General features: G+C 55.0%; 10 protein-coding genes and 1 non-coding gene across 11 annotated transcripts in view; 5 read left to right on the forward strand and 6 right to left on the reverse strand.

Annotated features, from left to right (window-relative positions):
• UMAG_15091 (uncharacterized protein) overlaps positions 1–1,205 on the forward strand; it is a gene marked incomplete at both ends in the record, with an annotated part of 2,900 nt that extends 1,695 nt beyond the window's left edge. Inside the window, one exon of the mRNA XM_011390957.1 lies at positions 3–1,205. Within this exon, the coding sequence (XP_011389259.1) occupies positions 3–1,205 (1,203 nt within the window). The remainder of the gene's footprint in view (positions 1–2) is intronic.
• Positions 1,206–1,509: 304 nt separating this feature from the next.
• Positions 1,510–1,581, reverse strand: UMAG_16049. The gene has a single exon. It is a non-coding gene; the product is annotated as a tRNA-Glu (tRNA).
• A 280-nt stretch (positions 1,582–1,861) lies between these two features.
• Positions 1,862–2,857, forward strand: UMAG_02750 (uncharacterized protein; the record flags this gene model as incomplete). Its single annotated transcript, XM_011390808.1, has 1 exon — positions 1,862–2,857. One exon carries the CDS (start codon positions 1,862–1,864, stop codon positions 2,855–2,857), a length of 996 nt encoding a protein of 331 aa, XP_011389110.1.
• Positions 2,858–3,100: 243 nt separating this feature from the next.
• Positions 3,101–5,839, reverse strand: UMAG_02751 (uncharacterized protein; the record flags this gene model as incomplete). Its single annotated transcript, XM_011390809.1, has 1 exon — positions 3,101–5,839. The coding sequence occupies one exon, from the start codon at positions 5,837–5,839 to the stop codon at positions 3,101–3,103; it is 2,739 nt and encodes a 912-aa protein (XP_011389111.1).
• Positions 5,840–7,056: 1,217 nt separating this feature from the next.
• On the reverse strand, positions 7,057–10,145 carry UMAG_02752 (uncharacterized protein; the record flags this gene model as incomplete). Its single annotated transcript, XM_011390810.1, has 2 exons — positions 7,057–9,249; positions 9,330–10,145. 2 exons carry the CDS (start codon positions 10,143–10,145, stop codon positions 7,057–7,059), a joined length of 3,009 nt encoding a protein of 1,002 aa, XP_011389112.1.
• Positions 10,146–12,763: 2,618 nt separating this feature from the next.
• Positions 12,764–13,723, reverse strand: UMAG_02753 (uncharacterized protein; the record flags this gene model as incomplete). The annotated part of the gene is made up of 3 exons (XM_011390811.1): positions 12,764–12,879; positions 12,972–13,419; positions 13,529–13,723. The coding sequence occupies 3 exons, from the start codon at positions 13,721–13,723 to the stop codon at positions 12,764–12,766; spliced, it is 759 nt and encodes a 252-aa protein (XP_011389113.1).
• Positions 13,724–14,914: 1,191 nt separating this feature from the next.
• UMAG_02754 (uncharacterized protein) lies at positions 14,915–15,541 on the reverse strand (the record flags this gene model as incomplete). The annotated part of the gene is made up of 1 exon (XM_011390812.1): positions 14,915–15,541. One exon carries the CDS (start codon positions 15,539–15,541, stop codon positions 14,915–14,917), a length of 627 nt encoding a protein of 208 aa, XP_011389114.1.
• An 898-nt stretch (positions 15,542–16,439) lies between these two features.
• Positions 16,440–19,409, forward strand: UMAG_02755 (uncharacterized protein; the record flags this gene model as incomplete). Its single annotated transcript, XM_011390813.1, has 1 exon — positions 16,440–19,409. One exon carries the CDS (start codon positions 16,440–16,442, stop codon positions 19,407–19,409), a length of 2,970 nt encoding a protein of 989 aa, XP_011389115.1.
• Positions 19,410–20,870: 1,461 nt separating this feature from the next.
• UMAG_02756 (uncharacterized protein) lies at positions 20,871–21,524 on the forward strand (the record flags this gene model as incomplete). Its single annotated transcript, XM_011390814.1, has 2 exons — positions 20,871–21,119; positions 21,204–21,524. 2 exons carry the CDS (start codon positions 20,871–20,873, stop codon positions 21,522–21,524), a joined length of 570 nt encoding a protein of 189 aa, XP_011389116.1.
• Positions 21,525–22,649: 1,125 nt separating this feature from the next.
• Positions 22,650–25,715, forward strand: UMAG_02757 (uncharacterized protein; the record flags this gene model as incomplete). Its single annotated transcript, XM_011390815.1, has 1 exon — positions 22,650–25,715. One exon carries the CDS (start codon positions 22,650–22,652, stop codon positions 25,713–25,715), a length of 3,066 nt encoding a protein of 1,021 aa, XP_011389117.1.
• Positions 25,716–26,646: 931 nt separating this feature from the next.
• UMAG_02758 (uncharacterized protein) lies at positions 26,647–27,786 on the reverse strand (the record flags this gene model as incomplete). Its single annotated transcript, XM_011390816.1, has 1 exon — positions 26,647–27,786. The coding sequence occupies one exon, from the start codon at positions 27,784–27,786 to the stop codon at positions 26,647–26,649; it is 1,140 nt and encodes a 379-aa protein (XP_011389118.1).
• Positions 27,787–27,945: the final 159 nt, after the last annotated feature.

Genomic DNA, 27,945 nt, shown 5'->3' on the forward strand with positions numbered 1-27,945 from the left:
ACAAGCCCGTAGCTGGGGCATCCTTGAAGAAAAAGAAGGAGAATGCTGCGAGTTTAGCGTCACCCAGCACTGGTACGCCTCTCGCCAACGGCAATGGCTCTGTCAACGGTGGCGCATCCGGATCCAGTTCGCGCAGGGCCTCCATCACGGCTGCACCCGAGGCTGCTGCTGCCAGCGGCTCGCACTCGCGGCACCAGTCGGCGGATGTCGCTCAAAGCGAGGGCACCTCTTCAACACCGTCGCCCATCGATCTTTCTGGCGGTGGTGCCATGTTACCTCCTTCGGGACCTACCAATAAAATCCTCACCCCGAGCTCCATCATGGGCATTCGATCGAGTCCCGGCAGTGCCGATCAGCGCCAAGCTTCTTCACCCAACAGCCGCGCTGGCACTGGCACTGGCACTGGCACTGGCACTGGCTCTGGCGCACCACTGTCATCTGCTCTGAAAGGCAAGATTCGTGATGATCTCCAACAGCAACATCAAACAATAATGATGCAGCAGCCACCGCTACCGACACCAGGGGGCATGGCTGGGCAACACGTGTATCCTAACATTGCGCCGTTCGCACCGTCGACTACGTCATCGGGACCGAAAGTGACGTTTAACCTCGCACCACAGATGGGTGGTATGCCGATCCAGCCAGGCGCACTCTCGCACATGCAACGCGATGCGTGGTTGACGTACAAGTCGGCAGGAGGACTGGAATCGCGCCGAACCTCACACAAAGCAGCGGAGCAAAAACGTCGGGATTCACTCAAGTTCTGCTTCGACGAGCTGCGCGGTCTGTTGCCCGCCATCACACTGGACGAAGATGCACCGAACGGATCACTGCTCGGTCCCGACGGCGCCGAAGAAGATCGAGAAGCCGAGCATTTTGATCCTGCCGATGTCGGCGATCCGGACATGGCGAGATCAGCCAATAAGGCCATTTCGAAAGTCGCACTGCTGCGCCACAGCAACGAGTACCTGGTCAGGATGAAGAAGCGTCTCGAAAGGAGGGAGATGGCTTTGTCCGTGTGCAGAAAGGAGGTGGAGCAGTTGAGACAAAAATTAGACTTGCCGCCTAGCGACGACCCGAGCATCACAGGCAAGGGTCCCCCGCTCGGATGGACCGATGACACCATGATGGACTTTGAGCTGAACATGGACGACGAGCAAGCTAAGTTGGACATGGCTAAGCATGACATGGACCAGACCGCCTAGCGTGCTGCGCTGGCCCTTGCGCTTATCCAGGTGCACACCAATGTACCCTCATGTTGACATGCAGTTGCTACCGCGCTCTGTTGTAGTTCGAGCCACTCTCACATACACTCGTTTTGATTCTGTGTTGCTCTCCAAAACGCGTGGCAGTGTTTGGTTTCCACTGTGACAGTCGTGAGTGTCGCGTGTGTATGTCGACTTAGTCTCGTTGTGTGCTGCTAATCTGTGAATGTCTAATCTCCAAGACCAAGTGACGGAGTCGGGCGGATGCGTGTATGCCCTGCCAAAAAAGAAAACAAAAAAAGGTTTCCCGGCCAGGGAATCGAACCCTGATCTGAGCAGTGAGAGTGCCCTATACTAACCATTGTACTAACTGGGACTTTGATGAAGAAGGACAGACAGAGATGTATATTTATTATTTAAATTTTATATGTATAATTTTGCAGCTAAATAGGCCGATTGTTAGCTATCGGGAGGCAATCGAGATGTTGGGAGGGTGCAACCCGATGGTGCGTATAGAATGACGGTTTTCGGGATAGGGCGGAATGGGTTAGTTGGGGCACGTTGGCGAGACACGTGAATCGTTGGTGATTGCGGACGCGCTTGGCAAGATTGACGATTGGCAAGTTGAGTTGGGCAGTGGTTAGGAATGGACCACGATGACAAGCGATAGCGTCAAGATGTGGACGAACATGACGGAAGCGGAGGTGCAAGAGATGTACGTGTTTGCGATCGAGCTTGCTCGTAAGGCGGGGCGGGCGATTGTGGAGGGGTCGTCTCGTCGGTTTGCATCGTCGGCTGGATATGATCAGAAGAAGAACACGGCGGATCTGGTGACGGAGACGGACGAGGCGGTGGAAGCGTTGGTGAAGCGCGAGATAGCGGGCAGGTATGGTACGCATGCATTTATCGGTGAGGAGTCGTGGGCGGCAGGCGAGGAGAATGCGATTGGCGATCAGGTGACGTGGATCGTGGATCCGATTGATGGTACGACGAATTTCGTCCATGGATTCGCGTTTACGTGCATCTCGATCGGGGTGGTGGTCGACAGGAAACCGACGATCGGTGTGGTGTATGCTCCATTCATGGATACGCTCTACCATGGATGTGTGGGCAAGGGATCATTCGTCTCGTCTGCGCACTATCCGACTCCACAGCGTTTGCCGCTCGCCTCGCCGCAGCCGCTCACCAGTCTCAACCAGGCGCTTGTCGCATTTGAATGGGGCAGCGATCGACGCTCCGAGATTCTCGCCAGGAAGTTGTCGTCGTTTGCCAAAATCACCGGTGACGCTCAGGCCGGCGTTGTCGGCGGCAAATTCGCACAGGGCGTAAGATCGATTGGCTCGGCCGCACTCAACTTCTGCAACGTCGCCAGCGGAAGCCTGGATCTCTACTGGGAAATTGGGTGTTGGGCTTGGGACGTCTGCGCCGGCATCGTCATCGCCCAGGAGGCCGGTGCCGCCGTCGTCGGCAGTCACGCCCACACCATGTCTGTCATCGAAACCGACGCCTTCAACCAAGTCACCCCCGACGTCCTCACCGGTAGAAAGTACGTCGTCGTTCGTGCCATCGCCACTGACCAACAGAGCAACATTCAAGCGCAGAAACACATCCTCACAGAGTTCTACAGCTGTATCGACGAATGGGATCCATAAATCCATCGTCGCCTCCTCTCCACCCTGTCTCGCTCGCCCAATTCTACCGACCACAGCACGAATCCAAATGCGCATAACCAACCACATGTGCGTGCGTTTGTGTTGGGAAGCGTGTATTGCATCGACCTCTCAAAACTCGTGAAAAAATAACACAAACAGGGTATGGGTATCAAGGTCGACAGGCAACATCGGATCTTGTCGTATGGGTATAAACAACGCACGGTGAGCCGACCAGAAGCAAGGCTAGGATTGAGGCTGATCCTGACTGACGCGCTTGGCGTGCTTTGCAGTGGCGACGGTGTGAGCATCGTCGAAGCACTGCTCGAGCGTGTGACGCTCCGCGATGGCCAAAGCGGGCACGCGTGGTGAGGCGTGCAGGGGCGTGGTGTCGAGGTGCGACGTGGGCGTCAAAGGAGCATGGCTAGCGCTTGTGTTGGCGATTCTCTGCTGCTGCTGCTGCATCTCGATCCAGCCTCTCTCGTCTCTGTACGCCTCGAGTGCAGCTACAGCCGCCTCGGCTGCCGCCCACGCCACCCTGACGGCTTTGACGTGCAGGTCGTGCCTGCGCACAAAGCGCATTGCTCGGCTCGTCTCGCGCACCGCCAGCTGTGTACCCTTTTCGGACAGGCTGTACTTTGCATCGATGGCAGCGAGGATCGATACCATCTGCCGCAGTAGTTGGTACAGCTGCGTAGGCAGAGGAGATCGCTTTAGCGCTCGCGCGAGCGAAGCCGAGAGCAGGATTAGTCGGTCTTCGGCTGTCTCGCCCGGTTCGCCTGCTGCCGAGCCGCGCGCATCTGCATATCGAGCGAGGTGCATTTGCTCTTCCTTGGTCAACGTGCCGGCGGTGCAAGTGAGTTCGGTCGAGCTCGGCGCTGGCGTTTGTTCTTGTCGAGCCACTGCGCCCAGACTCGTGGCGAGTGCGCTTGCGGCAGTACTGGCGAAAGCCACCGCTAGCTCCCACTGCTTGTTGTTCTGGCTGATGGCTCGCGTCCACGCCGTCCTAGGTGTCGCCGCTCCACTCCCCGGTTGAGAGGCGCTTCTCGACGAGCGATCCGTCTCGGAGAGTGTCGGCAGATCTTCGCCGTTGTCGAGATCGGTGATCCTCACATCTTCCTCCTTACCCTTGGACTCTGCACTACTCCTTGCTGTCCTCGGAGCGATCGCGCTCAGATTGGCGCTCAGCGCACTCAGCGCCCCAGCGCCAATATGCAAGCCTACATCCAAAACACCACTCCCGATCTTGCCTGCCAGACTCGAGCTCGCCCTTCCGGACGCTTTCGCTGCCGCATGCGCCCTGGAAAAGTTGCGCGCGTCGTACGATCCGCTCGAGGGCATAGCTGTATGGTAGTGGTGGTGAATCACGCTGGCAGGCGACGAGCTGGGCGACGCGAGTTCGCGTTGCAGCTGCAGCTTCTCGCGTTCGAGCTCAAGGTCACGCTTCATGGCTTGCGCCTTTTCGAGCTCGGATTTGGCGTCAAAGCCAAGTTTGCACATGCCTTCTTCGAGGCGTTGACGGATTTCTTGCTTCTGCTTGCTGCTGAGTCCGGGCGCTTCCTTGTCGGAAATCGCCGAGATCAGGTAGCCGAGAGAAGAGATGTAGAGGTCCAAAGAAAAGCCTAGATCGTCTTGGTCCTGCTCCGAGTCCGAGGTGTTGCTTGCTTCTGCATCGGACAACGATGCGACACCGGCCGGCTCAGCGTTGACGTTGAACGACGACGACCAAGCATCTCCGGACACTGGTCTTGAAGTCGGTCGCGATCGCGTAGTTTGCGCTGAACGCTTGGCGCGCTGCTTCTGCTCCCACACCCGTTCGTCCTCCTCGGCCGCCTGTGCAGCTTCGACCGCCAAACTCACCGCCTTGTCCAACCTCCTCCTGTCGAGCTTGACTGGTCTCTTGGCTTGGCCTGTGCTCACCAGACTCTTTTCGTTGTCGAGCTTTGTCAAGGCCATCTGGTCGCTAATTGCGCGCGGACTGCTGGCGTCCGGAGCCGAAAGATCGTCCGACGATGTCTCGGAGGCCGAACTGGATACGAATCTCGCGGGCACCCAAGCTGCGGCGAGCCCTCGGATGGAATTGATGCTGCGCGCACGGAAGCCGGCCTGGCGCTGAACAGTCCTTTCTTCGCTCGTCAGAGGGTCGAAGCGTGGAGCGCAACGGCCGGTGGAAGCGCTGAGCGACGCTGTCCTGGCGTGAGCGGCGCTGCGTCGACTGTCTTGCTGCGAATCCGTTTGGGACGTCGTCGAACGAGACGCAAACGAGCGCGGCAGCGTCTGATGTGCGTACCTAGAATCTGAACGGTCCGCCAACGATGACGAGAGGTGCGGTGTTGGCTCTTCCTTGATGGTGCTTTCCGACCGAGGCGGGGGTGGGGTGGGAGGCAGCTCCTTGGTGTTGGACCTGGGAGAGTAGAGGATCGACGTTGCAGAGGTGTCGGGCGAATCCAGGCTCGGTTCTGCACTATACACGGCACTGGCGTCTGTGTCTGAGCCTCTGGCTGTGCTTGTTGCCGAGCTAGTCCTGGAACCCGACGGTCTGCGCGAACCTTGTGCGGGAAAGGCGATCACCGACTGCTGACTGGGATCGGTGGGCAAGTGCTGTGCGGGTCCGCGAAATTTGATCTCTTCGCTTAGATCCCTGACGCCCCTTGTGACGGCCTCTTGGCGCCGAGGAGCATCAGAGCGACGCTGACGCCCAAAGCGCGACCTGGCCGGACTCTGTTCATCCGCCCAGACGGTCGGACTGGGATCAGAGATCACAAGCTCGGCATCCGTGCTAAGCGCTCCGCCGGCGACGGGAGAAGCGTACGTGTCTTGATTGGAAGCAGCAGCTGGACTGGTTAGGCCGCCTGCGAGAAACGATCCGAGCGAGTTGAGGCTGGGGAGCAGCGAGGAAGTACGTCGATGGTGGCTTTTCACGTTCGCAGAAGCGTCTGCATTGGCAGCGACGCCAGAGGAGCTCGAAGAGGGCTGTGCGGACATTGTGTGGTAAGCGAAAAGGGAAAAGCGAGTCGCTTGATAAGGCGATAGTAGTGCGAGTCAGTTGAGGAGGCAGCTCGAGGAGAGGACCGAGCGTGATAATGGTGTACCGCTGGATTTTTGCGCGATAACGAAGAGAGTGACGCCGTGTCTCTTGGTATCACAAAGCAAGCATGGTGTTCATAATGGACGTTGTGTTGTGCGGTAGAGAGCGCGTGTCTTTCGAATAGTGAAGTGGTAAGAACGGATGGAGAGATGATAGGATGGTAGGTGAATCAACCTGTCCTCCACTCACGACTCACGACTCACACTCACACTCACACTCATCATTCGTGATTCGTGATTTACGACTCGGACTTTTAAGGAGCGTGAAATCGGCAGCGGTTCCGGTAACATCCACCAAAGAGACGCAGGGTTCTCTGCTGTGCTGCTGCATGCATCCAAGAGGAAAAAATCGGAAAAATAAAAATAAAGAACGCTATCATAAGGAACTCGTGACTGACGTGTAAGCGGTCTCGACGTGTTTGGGGTTGCAAAGTTAATCGTGAATCGTGAATATCATCCACGATCTACAGATGCAACTGTGCGACTCGGACTGAATCGTGAATTTTCAACCAGAAGTCAACTAACTTAACTAATCGTTGTTTCACCAATCACGAGTAGAAAAGAGCTTTCAGAGATGCAGTCCCGAGCCGTAAATGATTAATCTGCCGCCGTGATTGGCTGCACTCAAACGCGAACTCTTCGTGCTTTTCCTCTCTCTCTCTCTCTCTCTGCGCTTCGCCACAAAACGTTGGTGGCTATTCTCCAAAATATTAAATACCAACGTTAAAAATATTGCGCGAACCCCAAATGGTTCAAAACTTCTACCTCGCTTTCACGCGTTTCTGCTGCTGCTGCTCCTGCTACCTCGTGTAAGGCGATGCATATCACAGATCAACACGTGAATCACAAAATCTACCTCGGTTTCCTCTTGCGAATCGTGAATGGCCGCGCTTAGTCGTGAGTGATCTCACCCCGTTCATCGCGTCACACGTCACGCTTGACACGTCGCGCGCATCTTCCCTTGCGCAATCACGTCCTAGATGCGCTCGCTCCAAGTACAGACAATCGTGAATGACGCAGAAGCTCAATCATCATTCATGATAGTAATCAGTGAATGAGGAACGACAGGCGCTTAGAAATGTTTTGGCTTGAGAACAAACGTCACCCCATCCGCTTTAGGACAATGTACTCCATGTAAACAGGCGTCGGATCAGCGGCTTGGATGCCGAATGGTCGTCCCCTGTCATCGTCGTCGACCGCCGGCTCGCAGAACCTGCATGGTGCATGTTCAACCCTGGCGATCGCATTCCGATCGGTGACATTTCCAACGGCACCGTCGGCAAGCTGCTCATCGTCTGGCTTTCAGCCTGGCGTATCATCTGGTACCGCTCATGGCCTCCGATCTTGTTAACTCGATCCTCATCTGCCATGCCTTCCCCATCGCGTCCGTGCTCCAACCCTGTGCCATGTCCATCTTCTGTGGCGCTACGCATCGCGCTCCCTCGCTTGCCCATCAGCTTCATCGAACTTTGCTTCAGCCGCACTTGCTTCTCCTTGAGCGTCGCCATCAAGCTGCTGTGCTTATGACCTCTACCATCCGCCATGCTGCTGCGCGGTGATCCGCCAATGTCATCCCCAAATAGACGTCTCCCAGAGCCAAGTGTCATTGTTGGTGGCATGCGATACGGCGCTTTTCCGTCCTCTACCGTCGAACAAGTAAGCATTGGCATCGATGCTCCACGCCCGTGTGACACGGGGCTCGAAGGTACACTTGCACTCGTACCGGCCTTGATCGTACGCAATGCTCCAGGACGGTTCACTTGCAGACAGCGCAGATCCTCCACCAGCAAATTGATCCCCAATCCGTCCGACGCTCCTATCGACACATTTGCAGCCGCAGCCGCACCTGCACCATCGCCACGCTCTTGTGTACGCTTTTGCAAGCCTTGACAGCCGCCGTCGGCATCGCTTCCTCCCAGTCGTGTGTGCATGCCTCCAGCCAAGGTGCGAGTAGGTGTCGACGGGTGCGACCGCGCCGCCTTCACACCACTCATGGGCTCTGTGTGCGTGCGGCGGGCGCTGCCCAACGACGGAGTCTGCAGTGTCGCATTGGCCGTTGCCGGTCGGATCCCTGCGCGCAAAGGACTTGTACGCGTCTTCCCCACCCGAGCCGGGCTCACAAGCTCAAAACCTTGAGGTACCGGGTCGCCATGATTGAGCTCCTTTTCGAAACTCAATCGGTTCTCCGACCTAGGTGCCACAAGGAACGTAGACTCTGTCGTGCCCGCCTCGAAACGCACCTTGCGATCGGCATCCGTAGCCACGTTCCGACATCCTCGGCTGGCCGTCTCGCAGGTATGTTGTGGGCTGCTGAAAGTCGAAGCGCCGTGCGACAGGGACGGGGTCGCGTACCTCGAGCTCTCGGGCTCAGTGCTGTCCATCAAAGGCGAAACTGTCTTATCGCCGACTGCCACAAGCTGTGGACGGGTTCGGCCTGCTTCAATGCTCGGCTGTCGCGCACCCATTTTGCGTACAGAGTCGGACCGTGCGCCCATGAATGCTGCCTTGGAGCCACGCGAACAAGGTCGCGTCACCTGGAGCATCTCAACAAGCTCGTCTGCGGTAGGCCTTAGGTCTTGATGTCGAAGCGACGCCTTGAGCGCAGATCGTAAGGCTGGCGAACAGCCTTCAGCTTGAGGTGTCAGTGGAATCGGCTCGAGTGCGATGCGGACAATGAGCAACGGCAAGACGCGGCACCACTGATGAAATCGCGGAACGTTGTCCTCCCCCGTCATCTTTTCGTGCAACGGCTCCATCATCTCGTCGCAGTGACGCGAGAAGGAAAAGTCGTAAGGCGAAATGGTGCTGCTGCTGGGCCGCTGGTCTTCTTGCACCGTTTTCAGCAAGAGCGCTTGCACAGTGCAAGCCCAACTCCAGATGTCAGCGCGGATGCCCCATCCTCGCCTCAGATCGCTCAAGCCAACATGGTACATGCCCCATAGCTCTCGAGGAAGAAAAGAGGTAAAGTCGAATTCGTAGTCCTCCAACACCGAGCGAGCCCGACCGGAAGTGTCGACGTATCTCGTCGCTTGAAGCAGGATTTCGGGCGCCATGTAGTATGGCGATCCAGTCAGCGATCCAAGTCCTTCGCAGAGCTCGGGGGCGAGTCGAGGCACCGGAAGTCTGCGCGCTAAAAGATGGCGATCCTGGTCCTCGACCGCGCGTCGATTGTTGCGCTCCTTGTTGGAAAGATGCACAAATCGGCGGCTCGCCCCCAGGTCGATGATCTTGGAGACGCCAGTGCGAGGATCAAGCATGAGATTGGATGGTTTCAAGTCACCATGCGTCACATTGTGCTCGTGGAGAAACTTGAGATGCAATCAAAATACAGATACGAGACTGGTCAGTCCACCGTCATCGTTCTTGGGCTTAAGAGAGTGACACTCACCTGAAGTCCTTGCATAACCTCGCAAGCAACCTTTTCTACGCGCTCGTGCGACCACGTCTTGTTGGACTTGATCCAGCCCTTCGGTGTGCGCTCGGCATCTAGCTCGATGAGCTTCTCGAAAACGAGCAGCCTTGTCGGTGGACCATCTTCCTCGTCGAAAGAGGCATCGAGCGCATCGAGCTGAGCGGCTCGTGCGATTCCATTAGCGGGAAGGTTGGCGACGAGTTTGACGAGCCGAGGATCATCGCAACGGCCCGAAGCTTGATGGGCTGCTTGGAGATACTGAAAGATGCGACCTTCCCCGCGGACGATGCGGACGTGTGCCTTGGTTTCGTCCTGCATATCGGCTCGACGAGTGCGCTTGTCAATCAAGCTCGTCTTTTGCAGCTCATCAAAAGAGCCAGAGCAAGGCGTACGGCAGAGCTTGACGGCGACAAGAGAGGCGGGCTTCATAAGCGTGTTGGTGGCCACTGGTTCATCGCAAAGACGGCTTCGTGGTGGAGAGCGGTCGTGCTGCAGTTCCGAGGACATTGATGAGTCCGGTTCGGACGCGTGACGATGTGCAGCAGCCGAGTGAAGAGAAAGCGAGAGATCCATGGACGAAGGAGGCGTGAAGGAAGAATCGATGGCGTATCGGTAGACGCACCCGAATCCGCCTTTGCCCAACACGGCTGCATCGGCGTCGCCGCTGCGAGCCATGCGATTGTAACGGACCAGCCGCTTGCCCCCGAGCGCAAACTCGATAAAGGCGGGAGGACCATTGTGAGCTCCGCTCGAAGTGACCGCCTCGGTACCCGTTGCTACGGTTGAAGGCATTGTTGTGCGTTGGACGCCGTTTTAGATACTGGGTGGTGCAAGATGAATGTTGAGAGAAGGCAAGTTGGGTGCTAGAAGACAAATCAATGTGGGTATCTTTGTGGAACGATGATGCTGACAAGGAAGAAAGGAGAAAGGAAGGGCGAAGAGTCGATAACGAGCAAGCTCGCTTGCTGAGCAAAGTCCATGAGCTGAGACACTGGCACGATATTTGTAGGTTGACCGTCAACGTGGATGTTTTGGAGACGGGGAATGAAGTTGGGTGGGACTGTTACTGGCCTTCGCGGCGATGTGAGGAGGGGTAGGAAGGCAAACATTCAACGCTGATGAGACAGATGAACGTGTGGGATAGACAGCCGTGGCAACAATACCTGATCAGTAGACTATGCGTAGGAACAAATGAAGTGGCTAGCTGTCTAGCTACGAAGCGTTACGAGCAGTACGAGCACCCACGAACGTATACGACGTCCTGAGATTGTAGAGCCGGCTCAAGAGGTGATGCGTGGCCATACGTGGCCGCATCGGTTCGGAGCAGTCTCGACTGGCTGGGCACGAGTGACTTGTGTCTGCATCGGACGTCGACTATTACGTGAGCGCTGAGGGCTGAGTTTTGAAGGAGGCTAATGTTGCTGCTCGCAGGAGGAGAGGTCCGTGTCTGACAGCGAAAAGTGGTTGCAGCCATGGAAGGGTGCCGTGCCGCGTGCAGAGGGGCGGGCTGCGGCACAAAGAGGCGCAGTGGCCAAGGTGGGAGAAGGGGACCAGGTTAGCCAAGCTGCTAGCGCCTAGAGATGAGCAGAATATGGTGTCGAAGCTTGTCAGGAAGAGCTCGATGGGTCAAATGAAGGGCCCCTGTCAGCCCTACAGCGCTTTACTGTGTTGGGATGTGTGGCCAGCTAAATGAGATGGAATGAGCCAGACCCAGGCAGTCGTGGTTGCTCGGCAAGCCTTGAGCTGTCCAATCTGTGGGCTGGCTGGACTACCGTTAGCGAAGCCTATCGATCGGGATGAGAGGTAGAGCGAAGGAGAAAGAAAGGGAGGGAAGCGAGTAACGACTGTGAGAGGGGGTCGTGCATGCACACCATGCATGCGGCTGGGATTGAAAGGGTCCAAGCGCTTACGGCGGTGCTTGAGCGTGTTCCTGGTCGTGTCGAACGTAGGTGGGCTTCCAAGACGCTGTCGAGAGCTGCTGTCGATGGCGGTTCACAGACAAGCGAGTGCGAGGCGTAGTTGGGCTTGGGGCCGAACCCGCCAGCAAAGGTGATTGACTAAAGAGCGCGAGAGCTGAGCATACACTCATCACTGTTGGGACGGCTTCGATCGGCATCGTGGGCTGAATGCACTCAAATCGACGATTCGATCGAGTTAGTACTCGAGGATCAGCAGAGGGAGAGAGTCACGGATAGGGTGCGGCTGTCGACTGTCTGCAAGCTTGGCCACAAAAAAGCAAAGAATCACTGACCAGGGGCGGAAGCGCCGACTATAGAGCCAGGACTCACACGGCATTCAATGCGCTTGTTCATAGGATTTTGGGACGCCAGAGACAGGTCGAAGCTACAGGCACCCCTCTTCCAGCCCTCGGAAGTCATACCGAAGACTTCACACACCGGATCACTCTTCTCACAGCGTTGTTGAGTCGCTGCTCGGCTCGGCACTGTAAATGTCAACGTTGACAAAGCACAACGACAGCATTAAACTCGCAAGCAACGCGCACCTACGGCTGACATAGGTTATGCGCAGAAGTCTGAGTTGTGACTCAGTAGCCGCACTTGGAGCCACACTCGAAACCTCTTTGTTGCATGACGCACCGATGACCGGCAAAGAAGCCGAAGAGCCAAGGGTCGCAACAGCAGCCAGAGCAACAATCACGAATCACACTCATGGATCATGCCCCTTTTCTTTCTGTGTTCTCTGAGACCAACACTCACGACTTCGTTCGCGACTTTTTTGGATTTTCTTTTTCCGAACGGCAGGCGCGCATGCTATGCAGACAAGAGAGCATGGAAAGCTCAGGATGCGCTGCATGTCCCATTGTGCACAGCGACGCGTGTGACTCTTCGAAGAAAGGGACAAGGGTCGCGAACATCCCTCTAGTCGGTCACATGCAAGTCACGAGTGTCAGTCACAAGTGTTCCTTGTTCGGAAGGTCCGACTCAAGTTGCTTTCAGATTCAATTTCGCAACGATCCTCCAGTTGTGAGTTGACAAGTTTGATGACCTCGCTGACGCCTCTTCATCCTCAACCTGTACTTGATCTTCGGCTTGAAACGGCGGAAGGCGATGGTAAGTCAATTCTCATCTTGTACGCTCTTTAACAGAGGTAAACGCGGTTCACGTTGCTTAGGCTTTTCATTTCTAAAACAGCACTTGCGAACCTTGTCTGCAGCCATCAAGCGAGATCAAATCGTGAATGGAGTCTTCTTCGACAGCCACCTGCGTCTCCTCAATTTTTTTTGAGCTGCTTTCGTGATTAGTGCGCTTCCACATTTAAGTTGTCTGTCTCAGATGCATCGGACAAACATGCTGACAGATCTGCATGCCATGATCTTTGGGGTCGGATCAATCGTGAAAAGATAGACCAAATACTAGACAGATGCGCCACGGTTGTGGAATCACTTCAATTCATGCCCTCTTTGGCTTGAACGCTCCACCCCCTTGGCCGTTCCGGTGGCGATGAGCCAGAACTACAAAAATAGATCCGTCAAAGATGCCCAGAATGTCGTCTTTGCGCATGTAGCCTGTTCGAGCAAGCGAGAGGTCGTTAAGGTAATTTCCGTCAGTTTAGTTCACAAAGTAGGGCGCCTCTTTCCTCGCAAATGGTCGGACTCACCATCGGCCGGCCAGAGGAGCATGTACGTGCTGCCCCACTCAAACATAAAGGCAAAGCATCCGAACAGATCCATCAAATCGCGTCGCTCGCGGATCATGGCCATCGCATCCGAGAACGACAGCGCATCCTTGCCGTGACGCGTTGAATAGTCGTCCAGGATGGTCTCAAACTGGCTCTGTCGGAAATGACCGCGTCGATCGTACGACTCCGAGTCTGAGCCATGCTTGCATCGGTGGATGTTGGCGACATAGATTCGCATAAATGGATCCGGAAGCCAGTCAAGCAGCTTGTTATCTTTGCGCGGCAGCGTCGGATACGAAAAGGGGCCATGGATGATGGCTACAGCCATTGCGGAAAGCAAGAAGCCAAAGCCAAGCGAGAGGAACGCAAAGAATGTATCGGTAGGCCAGATGACACCATCGCAATCGCCATCGAAAAACGCCACGTGCTGTTGTTACGAAGGATGGATTGAACAAGTCAGTACCTGAATCTGGTGTGGGCCCACATGGCACCCGACAGATTCGTGTAGCCTCTGCCAATTCTGACCCACAACTCACTTTTTGCATGGTCGTGAGACCCTTGGTTCGGTCAAGGTAGTCCTTGCGATCACCATTGGGATCCTTCCACGTGTTTTGAGGAGTGTATGGCACTTTTGTACCTGCCTCTCCGAAGACGAGCTTGGTGTTGTCAAAGTACGGGTCGATGTCGACCTTACGAGGGATCTCGCCTTTTCCGCCTCCGTTGACGAACATTTTCAGGAGGTGAAAAGTGGTCAATGCTAGCACCCAGAGCTATCGAAGCGGTAGCAGAGTAAACGAAAGGTTACCGAAAGTTTCAGCAGAGAGACAGATGATGGCTGAGGGACAAGATTGTGGCAGGTGGACGGGTAGCGTAAGAGGCAGCGAGCATCTCGATCGGCTCAGGAGACGACAAGAATCGATTCACAATCGACACAGAGCTGAAGGCGAAAGCTAGATGCGATAAGAAGCTCAAGAGTTGTGTCAGAAGCGAAACCCAACCGGGGTGGGACTGCGAAGTGTAGGTTGGCTGAGCGCTGCGAGATGGTTTTGCTGACAAAAGCACCGCCTCTCAAGCACATGCCAAGCGTAGAGAGGCAATCCGAGCTGCGACTGTCATTCTGTAGCGGCGTCGAAAGCTACTCTATCGAGCTTTGAAGTTTTCCGCTTCGGAGCCATTTGAGGTGAGTCAGTCATGAGTGGCTAGCGACGTGCCAATCACGAACACCACAACGTATCGGTTGTGCCGAGACAGAGAACAAAGGTGCAGTAAATCACGAATACACATGACAACATCAGAATGCAAGCGTGAATCAGCAGCAATCACGAATTACTCACGACTGAATCACAAATCGTGATTACTTGACACGTTCATGGTGAGAGGATTTCGACATCATCGAAACATGCGTGAAGGGGCGGGCAGAGGTCATGCACGATGGCTGATCCTCCACGTTGATTCGTGATTCTCACACTCGTGACTCTGTGACTTGGAAACACAGCTGTGGCGCCCCCTAGCAGAATGTTGCGCTGATTCGCCATCGGGTTTCTGCAAGCTCTGTCATCGACCTAGCAGATACTTTGCCTTGCGATTTGGCCGATTGCGGAAGGAACCCTATCCCAAGCCTCTTTCGATGCATTGTCGGACGAGAGGAGGGGAGGTGATAAGCACGTAGCTTTGCCGCATTGCGGACAAGTCCCCTTGCGGACAAGTCCCCTTGCGGACAAGTAGCGACCACGCTACTGTACATTCACGATTGCTGTGGTGCTCAATTCGATTCACACAGGAGAGAGGAGAGACATCCACACAATACAAGCCACCAAGGACGGCAACCAAGCATCAAGATCGCAAAGTGCCTTGTATCTGAATTGACTGATGATTTCAGATCTAGTCCGCGTTCGTGACTGGGCCCGTGTGAGAGCGGTGTGTCACTTGGAGGCCTTTTCGTACTCGCTGTAAAGCTTCTCGAGCTGCTCTTGGTCAATCTTGTCGATCTTTGGCTTGTCCAGTTCTACTTGGTCGGTGAGTTGAACAGAATCACCAAGCAGGGCTTTGCAGACATCGAGCAGAAGTTCCTTGACGCCGTAATTAGCATTGGACGAGATCTCGCGGTAAGGGAGCTCCTTCTTGCGTGGGAATTCGATCGCTTCTGGCTTGATATCTCGGCCCTTGATGTCGTCTGCCTTTGTACCGACGACTAGGATGGGTAGGGGCTCGCTGCCCTTGCGTCCGTTGGCCTTGATAACAGCGTCGTACCAGTCCTCCATGGCTGTGTAGCTGTCCTCTTTGGTCAGATCGAAGAACACGATGGCAGCATCAGCTGTTCGGAAGAAGCCGTCGTCCGGTAGACCGCCCTTTGCGTGCAAGTTGGTGTCAAACAGTCGGAGCGTCACCGACCCGGCCGAGGTCTGAAGCGTCACGGGATACTGGGTTGTCTTGAGCGCCTTGATCTCCTTTGAATCCGCTTTGGCCGACTTGACGCGCGTGGCAAACGTAGTCTTGCCCGTGCCAAACTGGCCTGCCAATACGACTTTGAACTCTTTAGCGCTTGCCATTTTCGATGGATGATATGTATTCTGGACGAGGGTGAGAGATGAGGTGCGAGCAAGTTGGTGGAAACGGATGCTTGCAAGACTGGAATTGAACTTTCCAGCGGCGATTCACGAATCAGGCCCCTCCACTCGTGACTCTTGACCGACGAGCTGAGATTTGCGGTTAACTAGTGCACACGTCGTTATTTTTTGCGAAGGTTGGGTTTCGTTGCACCGTGCCAACTACAAGCTAAACCATTCCAAGTTAGCAAAAGGAACTCTAGACTAAGAATCAGACTTGGGTTGTATTCGTCAACTGTGTTGCGTGAGAATTGATTGCCGAGCTTGGCTTTGGCAGCGAGCATCCACAATTCCCGATCCGTGATTTCTGAAAATGGAATCGTCGCTGACTGTCCCCCGAGTGTGCGGCACCCTCCACTCCCACTCTGATCGGGCATACATTCTATTCGTGATTGTTTTGCGATTTACGATAAGTTATACGATTATGATGGATGATAGAATTTCGTGATTTGCTGACAGCGTGATGCCTTTGTTCAAAGTCAAAGGGTCTGCGTGGCTTGAAAGGGGTCCACAAGAAAGACCCGAGTTTGAGCCTCGTAGCACGCAGCAGCACGGACCGTGGAGGGACTGTATCACCTCATCAAGCTTCCTGCACTCGCCCACATAGCAAAGGCAGGAGCACAGGAGGTGTGGTCTAGATACTGCATCATACGAAACGAGGCAGTCCGCCTCTTGACACCGTCGAGGCATCCGACTCGAGAGCTATCCAAGTTGATCGTAAGCGACCCGGGAAACATGCACCATACCCTACTTTAAGCCTTAGTGTACCCCCACTCACTACCTTCGATCGCATCTCCACAGCCGACAGAAAGCCCTCCTTGTCTGGGCGTATCATCTCGACATGTTGCTGAACAGCTTGCTCGTAACGCTGGTCCGACATGGAGAGTCGCAAGACAACCACCAAGGAATATGGGCAGGCTTCAGAGATACACCTCTCACCACCAACGGCATCAACCAAGCGAGAGCATTAGGCCAATCGTTTGCCAATGTGCCGCTCACAGCCATCTACTGCAGCGACTTGAAGCGCGCTGCCATGACGGCCGACGAGATCCTCAAATCCAATCGCTCCATCCCACCGCCTCCGTTGGTGCAGTCCAAATCGCTCCGAGAGATCAACTTCGGACAAGCAGAGGGTCAAAGCTATGCGCACACCGAGTGGATGCAAGGCTCAATCGGGCACGATGCGCGCAACTTTCGCTTCCCTGAAGGCGAATCGCTCGAAGAGGTCAATGCCAGAATCGCAAAAGCAGTGCGTCAATTCATCCTTCCGCGCATCGAGGCGCTGCGCAGGAAGCCTCCGACGCACAGCGCCGCTGTCGGCGACGTCATCCACATTTGCATTGTCGCCCATGGTATCGCTATCGCCGAGCTTTTGCGCGTCTTTATGGCGCTCCACGATGGCTCTGCTTCCGAAGCGTGGCCAGATCCAAAGTCTTCATACCAGCGAGTACGTCTCGACAACACCGGTTGGTCTCGTCTTGAACTAGCGGTGCCTTTTCAAAGCGATGACGAGCAGCTCGCTGTACCAGCACCTACCTTCACCGCCGAATCACATCCCAACCCAACTGCATCGACAAGCCAACCAGGCCCGCCGTCTTCCTCGCGCCCTGGCGCGCAATCAGAATACAATGACTTTGGCGAGATACAGGCGGATCTTGTCGAGCGCCCTGTCGACGCAACATCCAAGATGGCCAGCAAGCCGGCTCTTACACCTTCCGAGTCTGCCGCCCGCCCTGTGTATGTGCGTATCTTGTGCCAGAATCAGACGGACCATTTACGCGGCTTCAACGCTCAGCAAGGTTCCGTCAGCTCGAGTGCTAAGACCGTAGCTCATCTGGCTGGTGGTGGCGGAACACCTAAGCCATCAACCGGGTCAGGCTCTGCATCAGCAGCTACAATGACAAATCAGTCGGCAATGGCGGCATCAGCAGCTACAGTTGGAATCCCTCCTTCGGTGACCCTCGCCTCGATCTCATCCAATGCGACCAGCTCCAACGCTCACCCCAATACCAGCTTGAGTCCTAGCACGCCCGCGCCCGGCGCTTCCGGCTCTTCCAACGGCGCATCCAAGAATTCAATGACCACGCCGGCATCAACACGCAGCCTCAGCTCGTATGATGCTAGGATGATGGCGCGAGAACTTGAACGCGCTGGTGCGGCTTCCATGCTCGCTGGATCCGAAGCAGGTTCCATGGCTGGCTCAACGGGCTACCACGCATCTTCCACTTGCGTGTCAGCGCTAGCATCCGATCGACAAGGTTCAGTTGGCGGGTATACGGTTGGGTCTGGTGCGAGCTCGACGCCGAGCGGAGCCCTTGACCGCGGCAGTTTCCCCTCATCGCCGGGCGTTGGTGGATCGATGGGCGCACCCCACACCTCGGGCGCTCAGCTAGGTGGCCCCTACTGCCAGGGTACGCCAGGCGGCCTTGCAGGCGCGACATCGCCGAATCCGGCTGGAGTGGGCATTCCCGTAGGTCCTGGCACTTGGTCGGATACATGGCAAATGATATGCATAAGGGTGCTGCCTCTCTTCAATGGGGAGGCGCTGCGCACGAGCATCGAGGAGCTCAACGAGATGGTCAGTCTTCATGTGCGAAAGACGCTGGATCGTGGCCAGGCGCACGCGATTGAATCGCTCACGCTCGATCTTATGTCGCTAACGTCGACCGGAACTTTGACGCTCAACTCCAAGCTTCAAGCTCTCGAAGATACGCGTCTGCTATTGCGACTGGTAGAGGTCTGGACGTTTTTCCTGGGTCAAGTACTGCCTTACTGCGAGGCGTGCTTCCTTCCGTTGCAGACCGATCCCACGCTGCGCAGTCTGATTGCCGCCTCAGCTTCGTATAACGAAGCAGCAGCGGGCGGGACAGGAGGCAATGGTGCGGGACCTTTCAGCTCAAGCACCAACTTGACGCAATCGGGTGCTGCAGCTATTCTTTCGAGTGCAGGCAGTGTCCATGCCGACCTGCAACGCATAGACGTTCGAAAGATTGTACTCATCGTCTTTCGCGATCAAGTGCTGATGCCTATCTATGAAAGACTGTTGTACCTGTTTGCGCATCTCACGGAGCTCGACCCGTCGTTTTCAGCGAGCGAAGAGACGAGCAATACTGCTGGCGGCGGCGATGACGGTATCAAGCAAGTATCGTTACGTCTGCTGCAGATGACGAGCGTGCTTGCCAGCATCCTAAGCGACGACGAAGCGCAGGATGCGATGGACAACCTTCTTCGTGCTCTTCGGCTTGGATCCAAGAGCGCTTCTGCTGGACGCATTCGAGGTGCTGGTGAAGGCCAGGGGGTTGGTGGCACGTCGCCAACGCACAAGAACCACCGTCGAGGATGGATGGCGCAAAAAGCTCGCAAACACGGCGCGGCACTAGGTTTGGAAGCGGATGGGAGCGTCTTTGGTAGTACAAGCGGTCTGCCTACTTTTTCGCAAATGAGCCATGACGGCTTTGGCAATGGAACGCATCGACCAGTCTTGACGCGACCGAGCCAATTGACGAGCCTCCGAGATGCACTTGGCGCTCGGTTTGGACCAGAGATGACCGAGGACGAGTATCTGAGCTCTCTTCGATCGCCCGCGGGTTCGCCTGCGATTTCGACAGGTGGACAGCCAGAAGCATCATTCACGTCTGTAGTGGAACAGAAGCCGTCGCGGTTGGGGGCAGATAAGCGAGCAGCACAAATGCGAACAGCCGATGATGATTCTGACTCGACGCCGATGGCAGCTGCACGAAATGGTCTCGCTGCCTCTCTAGACACTCATGAGGGTGAGCCAGCTGTGGCAACAACAGCGCTGGCAGCGTGAATTCGCTCTGCAATCGCACGCCATAAGATTCGTCCAACATTGTATTACTGGCAGCATCCTCGCCCGACGCTCGAAATACATGGAGCCATGACAGCGATAATCACGAATGTATATTTGTCAAAAAAGCTGCAGTCTGTGCGCTTTTTCAGATGGCGACCAGCGTCAATCTGAGTTGGAAAAGGTATGGGACAAGTAGTGCACGCAAGTCGCCGGAAGAGAGAGGCATGAATTTTGTACCAACTTGGATGAGCGGGTATTCGTCAGCGTACTGTCATGCATGTTCGGAGTTTGTAGTGATACTTGGATGCGTTTGATCACCACAAGCATAGCAACAGGTCACAAGACGGATTACACTTGTGACTGAGCGGGCCGTAGCGCTGACTTTGGTACGCGCCGAGGGTGGAAAGTAACATGCAATCGTGAATGGTGCGGTGCAAGTTGCGCATGGATGGAACATCATGTACGATCCAATCGTGAAGGTCGAGTCGATCAACTGATAAAGTGAACAGTAAGAGCCAAGCTCTCTAGCTTTCAAGTTTGGTCGGAGTTGCATCTGCACCATCAAAGGCGAGACGGCATCCATCGTGAATCACGAATCACGGATCACGAATGTCGACACTACTGTACCACGTACAATCGTGAGTGCACATGGCACAAAGACAAAAAAAAAATCAAAATCGTCACTCGCGCGGCTCAAACTGCTCATCGGCGTTTGCAAGACCGAAAACACCGATACGGGAAAGTTGACAGCCAATCGTGAATCGTCAATCGACGTGCAGCTTTCGTGTTTGGCACGCTACATCGTGAGCCGTGAGCCGTGAGCCATGAATCGTGGGTCGTAAATGGACCGCATCATCTGCAAGAATCCCTTCTGAATGAGCACTGACTGACAACGTGGCGGCTCTCTACACCGAGGTTTGGCCGCCTAAACCCAAGCCAATCCAATCCAATCCAATCCAATCCAATCTCAGCTGAGTACAAGCCCGAATAGGAGCAACGTGCTGCAGATGACAGCTGACAGTCACGCTCTAAACAATGGTGAATGAGCGCGGAGCAAACGGTCTTGGTGCGCGCAACCCCAAGCGTACAAGTGTGTGCATTGGAATAGATTAGGCAATGTTGATCCGCTGCGGCGGGGTAACCCTGTGCCCATGTTGCCAAGTTTCGTAGACAAGTACCAAGGATTTGCATGTGTGCGACGAGTGGTGAGTGTTGATTCGTGTCTCAGGCTGCAAGCTGAGCTGCAGCTCTGGCTCGCGTGGTCCATCCGATGACGGACCGCAACAACGTCCAACGATCAACGATCAGCGTCCATCGTTTACTTGATTGATGATGGTGTGTCACGAATATATCAATTTTGGCGGCATTTGATTTAAACAAAGTTGCATGAATTACACTCATCAAGGCTCATGCAGCTCGTGGCTGTCTGAAACCCATGTGCTTTATGGCTGCTTTGGCTTTATGGCTGCTTTGGCTTTATGGCTGCTTTGGCTTTATGGCTGCTTTGGCTTTATGGCTGCTTTGGCTTTCATGACTGCCGTGTGTTGTGCTACATCCGTGATGGGTGATGGGCACCTGTCCGTGTTACTCTGTGCCAAGCCAGTTCTTGAGTGGTTTCAATATTTGACAACACCAACATCGACGCACGACGGACCGCTCTTCCGTCAACGCCCAATGTACCCCTTCTTTGCCACTATGGCAGCATTGAGAGTAGGTTCAGACCCTCATGTCATTCGCCCTCCGTGATTCACGATTCGATTCTCCCCGCTTAGCTGCCTAAACAGAAATGTCAAGGCCAAGTACCCAAATCGCGCCACCACAATCGTGAACCTTGCTGCTCAACGGCGCCACGTTGGCCGACTGATGGGCATGGACATGCTTGGTCTCGCTCATCATCACACCGAGTACGCCGTGGTTTCGCCGCTCGTCTGCAAAATCGAATCGGATGAGAACAAAATCGAGATCTGCTCACTTCTCATCACCCGCATCTCCTGCCAAACTCCGCTCTTGCGCACCCTCAACATTCGTGATTCATTCAACTGTGGTGTCTTTCCTCCCAACTTTGACTGGCTGATCCTATCTTGCAAGCGCCGAGACGAGCTACTTGCCAGATAGGGCACCCAAGAATCCAACCAGCAGTCAACGTCTTTCTGGACTGGGTTGGCCAGTTAATCGTGCTAGCAACGACGATGGGTTAAAAAACACAGCCTCTCAATGTCTCACTTCGGTAACCAGGTCTGACAGAGAGGCTCGAGAGCAATTGCCGGATCTTGCTTATGTCAATGTGCCAATTCGAGACACTTTGGCTTCTACACAGGGTGCGGCTCCCCACCCTACCGAGCCCGACTGCAATCTACCGATGCGCTTCTGGGTCGCGTCACCAGCTCGGCTGGATATGCAAGCTCTACAGTTGTACCGCTGTACAGATTCGAACACCTTCGCATCTCCGCTCGTCAGACTGCATTCTCAAACCCTTGTCATGCGTGTTCCAGCTACGATCTTGTCGTATGCATATCCATGTCGTCCGTACATCTAGTGGGGGGGAGCAAGCAGCGTGAAGCTCCTCTCACATGAGCCAACTCACTTGGTCTTGCCAGACCTTCCTTCTTCTTGTCCCGTTTTTCTCCCTTCTGATGCCTCTGCTTTCGTCCCGTCACACCACGTCGGAGTGCTACTCTGATCTTGCCCATCTTATCGTCTTGCATCAACCACTTTGGCCAAGACATCCGGACTGCAGTGCAAAAATCAAACACTCATCGTTCCTGGCAGCGTGGCAATGCTCTGAACCGTCCCAGTCCAGTCAAGAGTCATGCCAACCCTGTCTTGTCTTCTACGGCCTACCATGCTAGATTAGTAGCCAAATCTTGTTGCCGATCAGGCGCAACTGGTTCTCTTCCACTATTCATCCACGTCTTGCAGCATCTCTCGCTTTTGCTCCCACTCTACCTCGACTTGTAACTCGTCTATTCGGCGTCGTCTCCCCATACATCCGCAGTGATCGCCGTCTTGCACTGCTCGCCTCAAGCTTGAGCTTTTCATCTGTTGGCAGCTTCAGTGTAGGCGCACCTTAGCCTACGCTCCGTTCAAGCTTTGAGCAAGTCCGCCTAACGGGTTGCCCTCGAAAGCCACCTTGGGTCGGCTTGTAACTGTCTGCTGACTCGAACACTTGGCTCAGCTCGCTCATTTTCTGTTGTGCTAAATATCGCGACGGCGCAGTGCAAGCGTTGTAGGTATTCTTCCATGGGGTTCGCGCTTGACCGTTTGCGCATGATGAGCATGGACGATTTCGGTTTCTTCTCGGAAGCATCGAGTGCGGCGCGCGCCGGGCCATCCTCATCTTTAAGCAGCTCCAGATCGCGTCCTCCTGCGCAGCATGGCTTTTATCAGAGCGGCGCATGTCAGCAGAACGACGATGCATGTCAGAGACAGGTGCAGGCGACCATGCAGCCGCTAGGCCTTCAGCAACAACACTGGCTTCAACAGCAGCAGCAATTCAAGTATCCGCACAGCTTGAATCCGTTCGATTCAGCTGCAACTGAGACGGTCCCGCTCACGCATACACGCTCCGATAGCGAAAGAGCAACCGCATATAGGCCCACCACTCCGAATAAACGAGGATCTAATCTTGCATGTCTCAAATGCCGTGCTATCAAAGTCAAGTGCCGGAAGACCAACCCCAACGACCCACGCTGCTCTCGGTGTAATCGCCTGGACCTCTTTTGCGAATTCCGCGAGCATCATCGTGGCAAGAAGCTCGAAAAAGTCATCGCTGACGAGAATCGGCTTGTCACCCTGAATCCAGAAATGCTGCTCCGGGCACGACACGATATGCTCGGCTGTAGCAGCTACCCTCTCAACCTCGACTTGGCTTCCATGGCTCTTTCCGACAACGCACAAGATGCAACGTACTTCGCAAAGCCTTTTGGCTGCTCGAGTCAGCCGTTTCCAATATGGCTCGGCAGTCCGGCGCACAGTGGCGCCACAGAGCTCGTAGCTTGCGCTTCAACCAACCCTGTACGAATGGCTTCGAGCGTCTACGACGATGTGTTGCAGATCAACGCGTGCAGCTGGACAGACGCCTGCTACCTGTTCAGCCTGTTCATAACGCAGCTCAACCCCATCTTGGCCTTGTTGGATGCAAACCTTCACAAGGTACAGTATACGCGGGAGCAATCGCCCATCCTGTTCTCCACGATACTTTGTGTCGCCAGTCGATTTTTTCGTCCCTCGCTGCATTCGCAGTGCCAAGCGGCAGCTGCAGCCATCCTCAGCTTGGCATCCAGCCGCCAAGTGTGCAGCATCGACCACATTCAAGCGTTGATTGTCTCGGCCATCTGGGCGACACCGGGCGATCCTTCGAGGTCCGAGTGGATCGCAGCTGCTATTGCGTATGCCTACGAGCTTGGCTTGTGCTTTTCCCTTGATGCAGCAATGCCAATCACCTCGGCCGTTAAGCCGTACACACCACCTCTGGCGCTCCATCTGCTGGACGCGAACCATCAGTCAGTCGTCTTGCGAGTGCAGCAACGCACCTGGATCCAACTGTGTCTTCTCGAGTTGAGCCAGCAAACCGATTCCCAACGCGCATCCATGCCAAAACGTCCCGAGCTGATCGCTCAACATGACTTTCCCAATGTCCGCACTTGGTACCAACTGCATCACTTGACCATGTCGGCATATGACACGCGTCTAGCGTACCAGCTCGACATTGCTCTCTCGCAACGAAATCTGGATCGACTTGCAGCATCGATACAGGCCAATACGGCGGCGGCGACGATCTCGCAACACGAGCTGAGCAATAGCATCGACATGCTTTTGGTGCAAGAGCGAGAGTGCTTCGCGACGTGGTTTAACGTTTTAGGAGAAGAATACGTCGCACGATACGCCATGGACCGTTACAGCAGCATGGAAGCAGGATTCGTGTTGCTTTTATATCGCTTTGGACGAGCGGTTCAGTTACATTCGATCGCGTCGAGCTTTTCTAGCTATGCTTGCTGGGCAAGACCACTACAAGAACGTTGGTTAGCCACGGCGACCGAACTGGCATTCAGAGTGCTCGACTACTTCAGCAACAAGATCCTCGACCAGGACAGCACATCGTCATCGACGCTTCGTTTCAGCCCACAGTACATGGCTTCTGGATGTCTTGCTGCTGCCCGATGGGTGCTGCACCCTTCGTACAACTTGCAGAATATGCTGCGCGCTCGAGAACGTATCAGCGAGACCATGCGTTTGCTTGCTCAGCCACAGTTCTATCCGGATGGCATTCGCTTAGCGACCTCGAATGAGTTGACAGGAAAGTTGGACCATGCACTTCGATCGTTGATGAGCGATGCTAGAATGCTGCTCTCTCCCGGTGCGAGTACGGGTGAGGAGCAAGCACGTGCGCAAGAAGCCAACTTGCAGCAACAGCAGAATGGAGGTGCGCTCGACATGCACGACTGGGCGGATAGACGTAAGCAACGACGACGCAACTCGAACGCGTCATGCACCACTCGGATCGATGTGGGCAGTATTGGCAGTACAAGCGGGATGTCAGAATATACGGGATCCGATCGCGGTGGTGCAAATGAACCATCTCCATTCGCTCGATCTACTGACACTGGGGCGAATCTCAGCATCGACTTGCGTCTGAGCGACTCCAGTTGGCCTACATCGCTAATGTTGGCAAAGCAGGGTTCGTGGACCCCGAAATCGGAAGGGGGATTCAACATGCCCATACCATCTTCGTCGATTTCTCCGTCCACCTCGGAATGTTCGGCCATGTTTTCGCTTTCAGCGCCTACATGTACGATGCCGGATCTTGTCAATATCGCGTCCTACGGATGTGTAGCGCCAACCACGGCGACAATGACGACTCCGCCACTTAGCGTCGTTAGGTCCGGAGATGTGATAGCACCGATTGCGAGCGATTTGAATGCGCACCCGCATCCCTTACGCTTGAAGCGTGCGTTTGGTGACTGTCAATACCTTTCTTCGGACTATACCCATCCGGAGTATGATGATCTTGCACATGGTACGCGCAAGGATTGGGTTGAACCCACGCTTCGGACCGCCAGCTCTGCGCCCCAAAACTCGCACGCTGCGAACGCGCCACAGCCATTTGCGATGGAGCCGCAGCCCATCGCGATACCGCCGCCCTTCGACACGCATCACTTTCGGCATGACGCTCGCAACCACGCGCACCAACAACCCGCGTTCTGGCACCCACACGCACTAGATGCCTCGCTCAACATCAACTTGCATGCAAGCGGCGAATCCACCTCTCGCGATCTGCTTGAACATCCTCTGCACGGCCCTGGCTAGAAATGGTACTAGATGTGGGTTCATCATGCGCGAAATTGGTGGATATTCTGTGTTCTCAATGCCCGGCTGAGAGTACTGCGGGTTCGATGGCAAACTCACACGGAAGTGTATATACAGCCAAGCCTAAAGTGTGTACGCGTGTGTGCGTGTATGAGGGTCTAAGAATCCTTTTTCCTGGAACTCGAGACGAAGACACCTCAAGGCAAGGTCTGAACAGCGCTCAGTGGATCAAGCCCGAGGTGCGCATCTGGGCGACGGAGAAAGGCATTTTCTGCCAGATGACGGGTAGCTACGACTCGAAGCAACACGGTCGCGTCGCGGATGAATCGTTCGCCCCAGGACAAGACGCGAGCGCTCGTCATGCAGAGATCACTCGCAGCGAGATCCTGGCCATATGCCATTCGTGATTCGCATTCGTGGTTCGGGCGGCGGCGTTCCAGATCAACCCAAGCAAATCACCAATCACGAATCGTGAATGTCGCAAGCGATCTTTTCACCATTTTCTTGCCTTCAACAAGACTCGCGACTCGTGACTGCCAAGAATTAACACGGGTCTTCACCCCTAATCTGAATCACAATCACGACTTATTCTCAACTGCTTAAGAAACAGTCTGGTGACAAAGGTGCGCAACATATTCGGGAGTTGGTGGCTGCTGTGTGCGTACGGGTGGGCTGGCTCGAGTTAGCCGACGATCTAGGAGAGCGAGCGTGCGATGCGACATACGCGTGCAAGAGGCAATTTGAAAGGCGGTTGAGATGGGCACATCATCCACAGTCTTGTGAGACAGGTAATCGTGGATTGTATGTTGATTAGCATGGATGGTAGTGTGAAAGCATGAAACTCAATTGTCCGTGATCAAGAGATGGAAATACGATATGGGTCAAGACGATGATGAGGAGATTGGTAAGGATGTGTGATAGCGTATGCTGTCTAGCTCAATCCGGCAGCGTCCGTGATGACGCTGAGACGGTGAGGCGTCATGTGCGGGTATTCCCAGAACATGGCCCCGCCCTTCCAGCCGTTCTGGACGGCGATGTTCAGGCAACCGCCGAGCACACTCGGTTTCATAAACCCATCATCTGCATCGCTCTGCCACGCGGGCTTACCGACGACCAACTTGTCCAGGGGGACACCGGCGTACTTGTTGATCTCGAACAGACTTGTGAGCGGAAAGTTGTCAGCGGCGTTCCAAATGAGTTGGTCGCAAGTGTTGTAGTTCTGCTGGTTGTAGAACTGGACGTTGTACCAATCGATCAGGTCGCCCACTTGGCTGTGGATGTATGCGTAGCCGTTCGGGTACATTTGAGCGTTGAACCACGGTGCTACGGGAGCGTGCGTGATAATGTAGTCGGGCGAAGGCAGTTGGTTTCGCAGCGATCGTGTGAGCTCGATCAACCACTCGCTCGATTTTCCTTGAGCGAACAGCTCCATCTCTTCGTAATCGACATCGACTCCATCCAGACCGTTTTTCTTGACAAAACTCGCAATCGTCCTGCCCAACGCAGTAGCGTTTTTGCCCATACTCTGCGGGGTATCGGTAGCACCAAACACGGAAACCATCAATTTCATCCCTGCTCCAGCGTACCGACTCTTGAACCACTTTTTATCCGCATCGCTCTTGGCCGCGAACTTCTGCGCGTTGTCAGCCACTCCAAACTTGACTGTCCAGAAAGCCAGGTTGAACACGTTGAAGCCCGTGATGTTCCAGTAAGGCGGAGCACCAAACGATTGGCTAGCGACGTCTTGGTCTCCGTACAGCACGAAGCGCGGTGCCGAGACAGAGTCGGTGTCAGCAGTGGGGAAGCCCGAGTCGAGCAGTTTGACGCCAGGAGCCGACTTGATTAGCTGCACAGTCTTGTGCGATTCGCCGAACAGCGACGTGAGCGCCGACCACACTGAGTGCGTGACGCGTGACGGGATGCTGTCATCGTAGAACTCGGCGGCAGGTCCAGCGAGGCCGTTGTAGCCGTTGTACAGGCTCTGCTCGTGAGGCACCGCCGAGACAGAGCCAAGATTCGCAAATGCAGCAGCAGCTACGGCAAGAGCTACGCCAGGTGTGTTGGCTCGCATGTTTGCTGATCGCGGTGACCGAGAGGGGTGTCAAGAGAAACGGTGTTGTGCGAATGCGTAGCTGGATCCGAAAAGATATGTGCGGTCCCGAAGAACAGGAGATGTGCGCGTTGGACGTAAAACGGAAGCAGCTGAGAGGATCGAGTGCAGAGGAGTGGC

This window comes from Mycosarcoma maydis, chromosome 6, assembly GCF_000328475.2.
Source record: "Mycosarcoma maydis chromosome 6, whole genome shotgun sequence".
Classification (NCBI taxonomy): Eukaryota; Fungi; Basidiomycota; class Ustilaginomycetes; order Ustilaginales; genus Mycosarcoma; species Mycosarcoma maydis.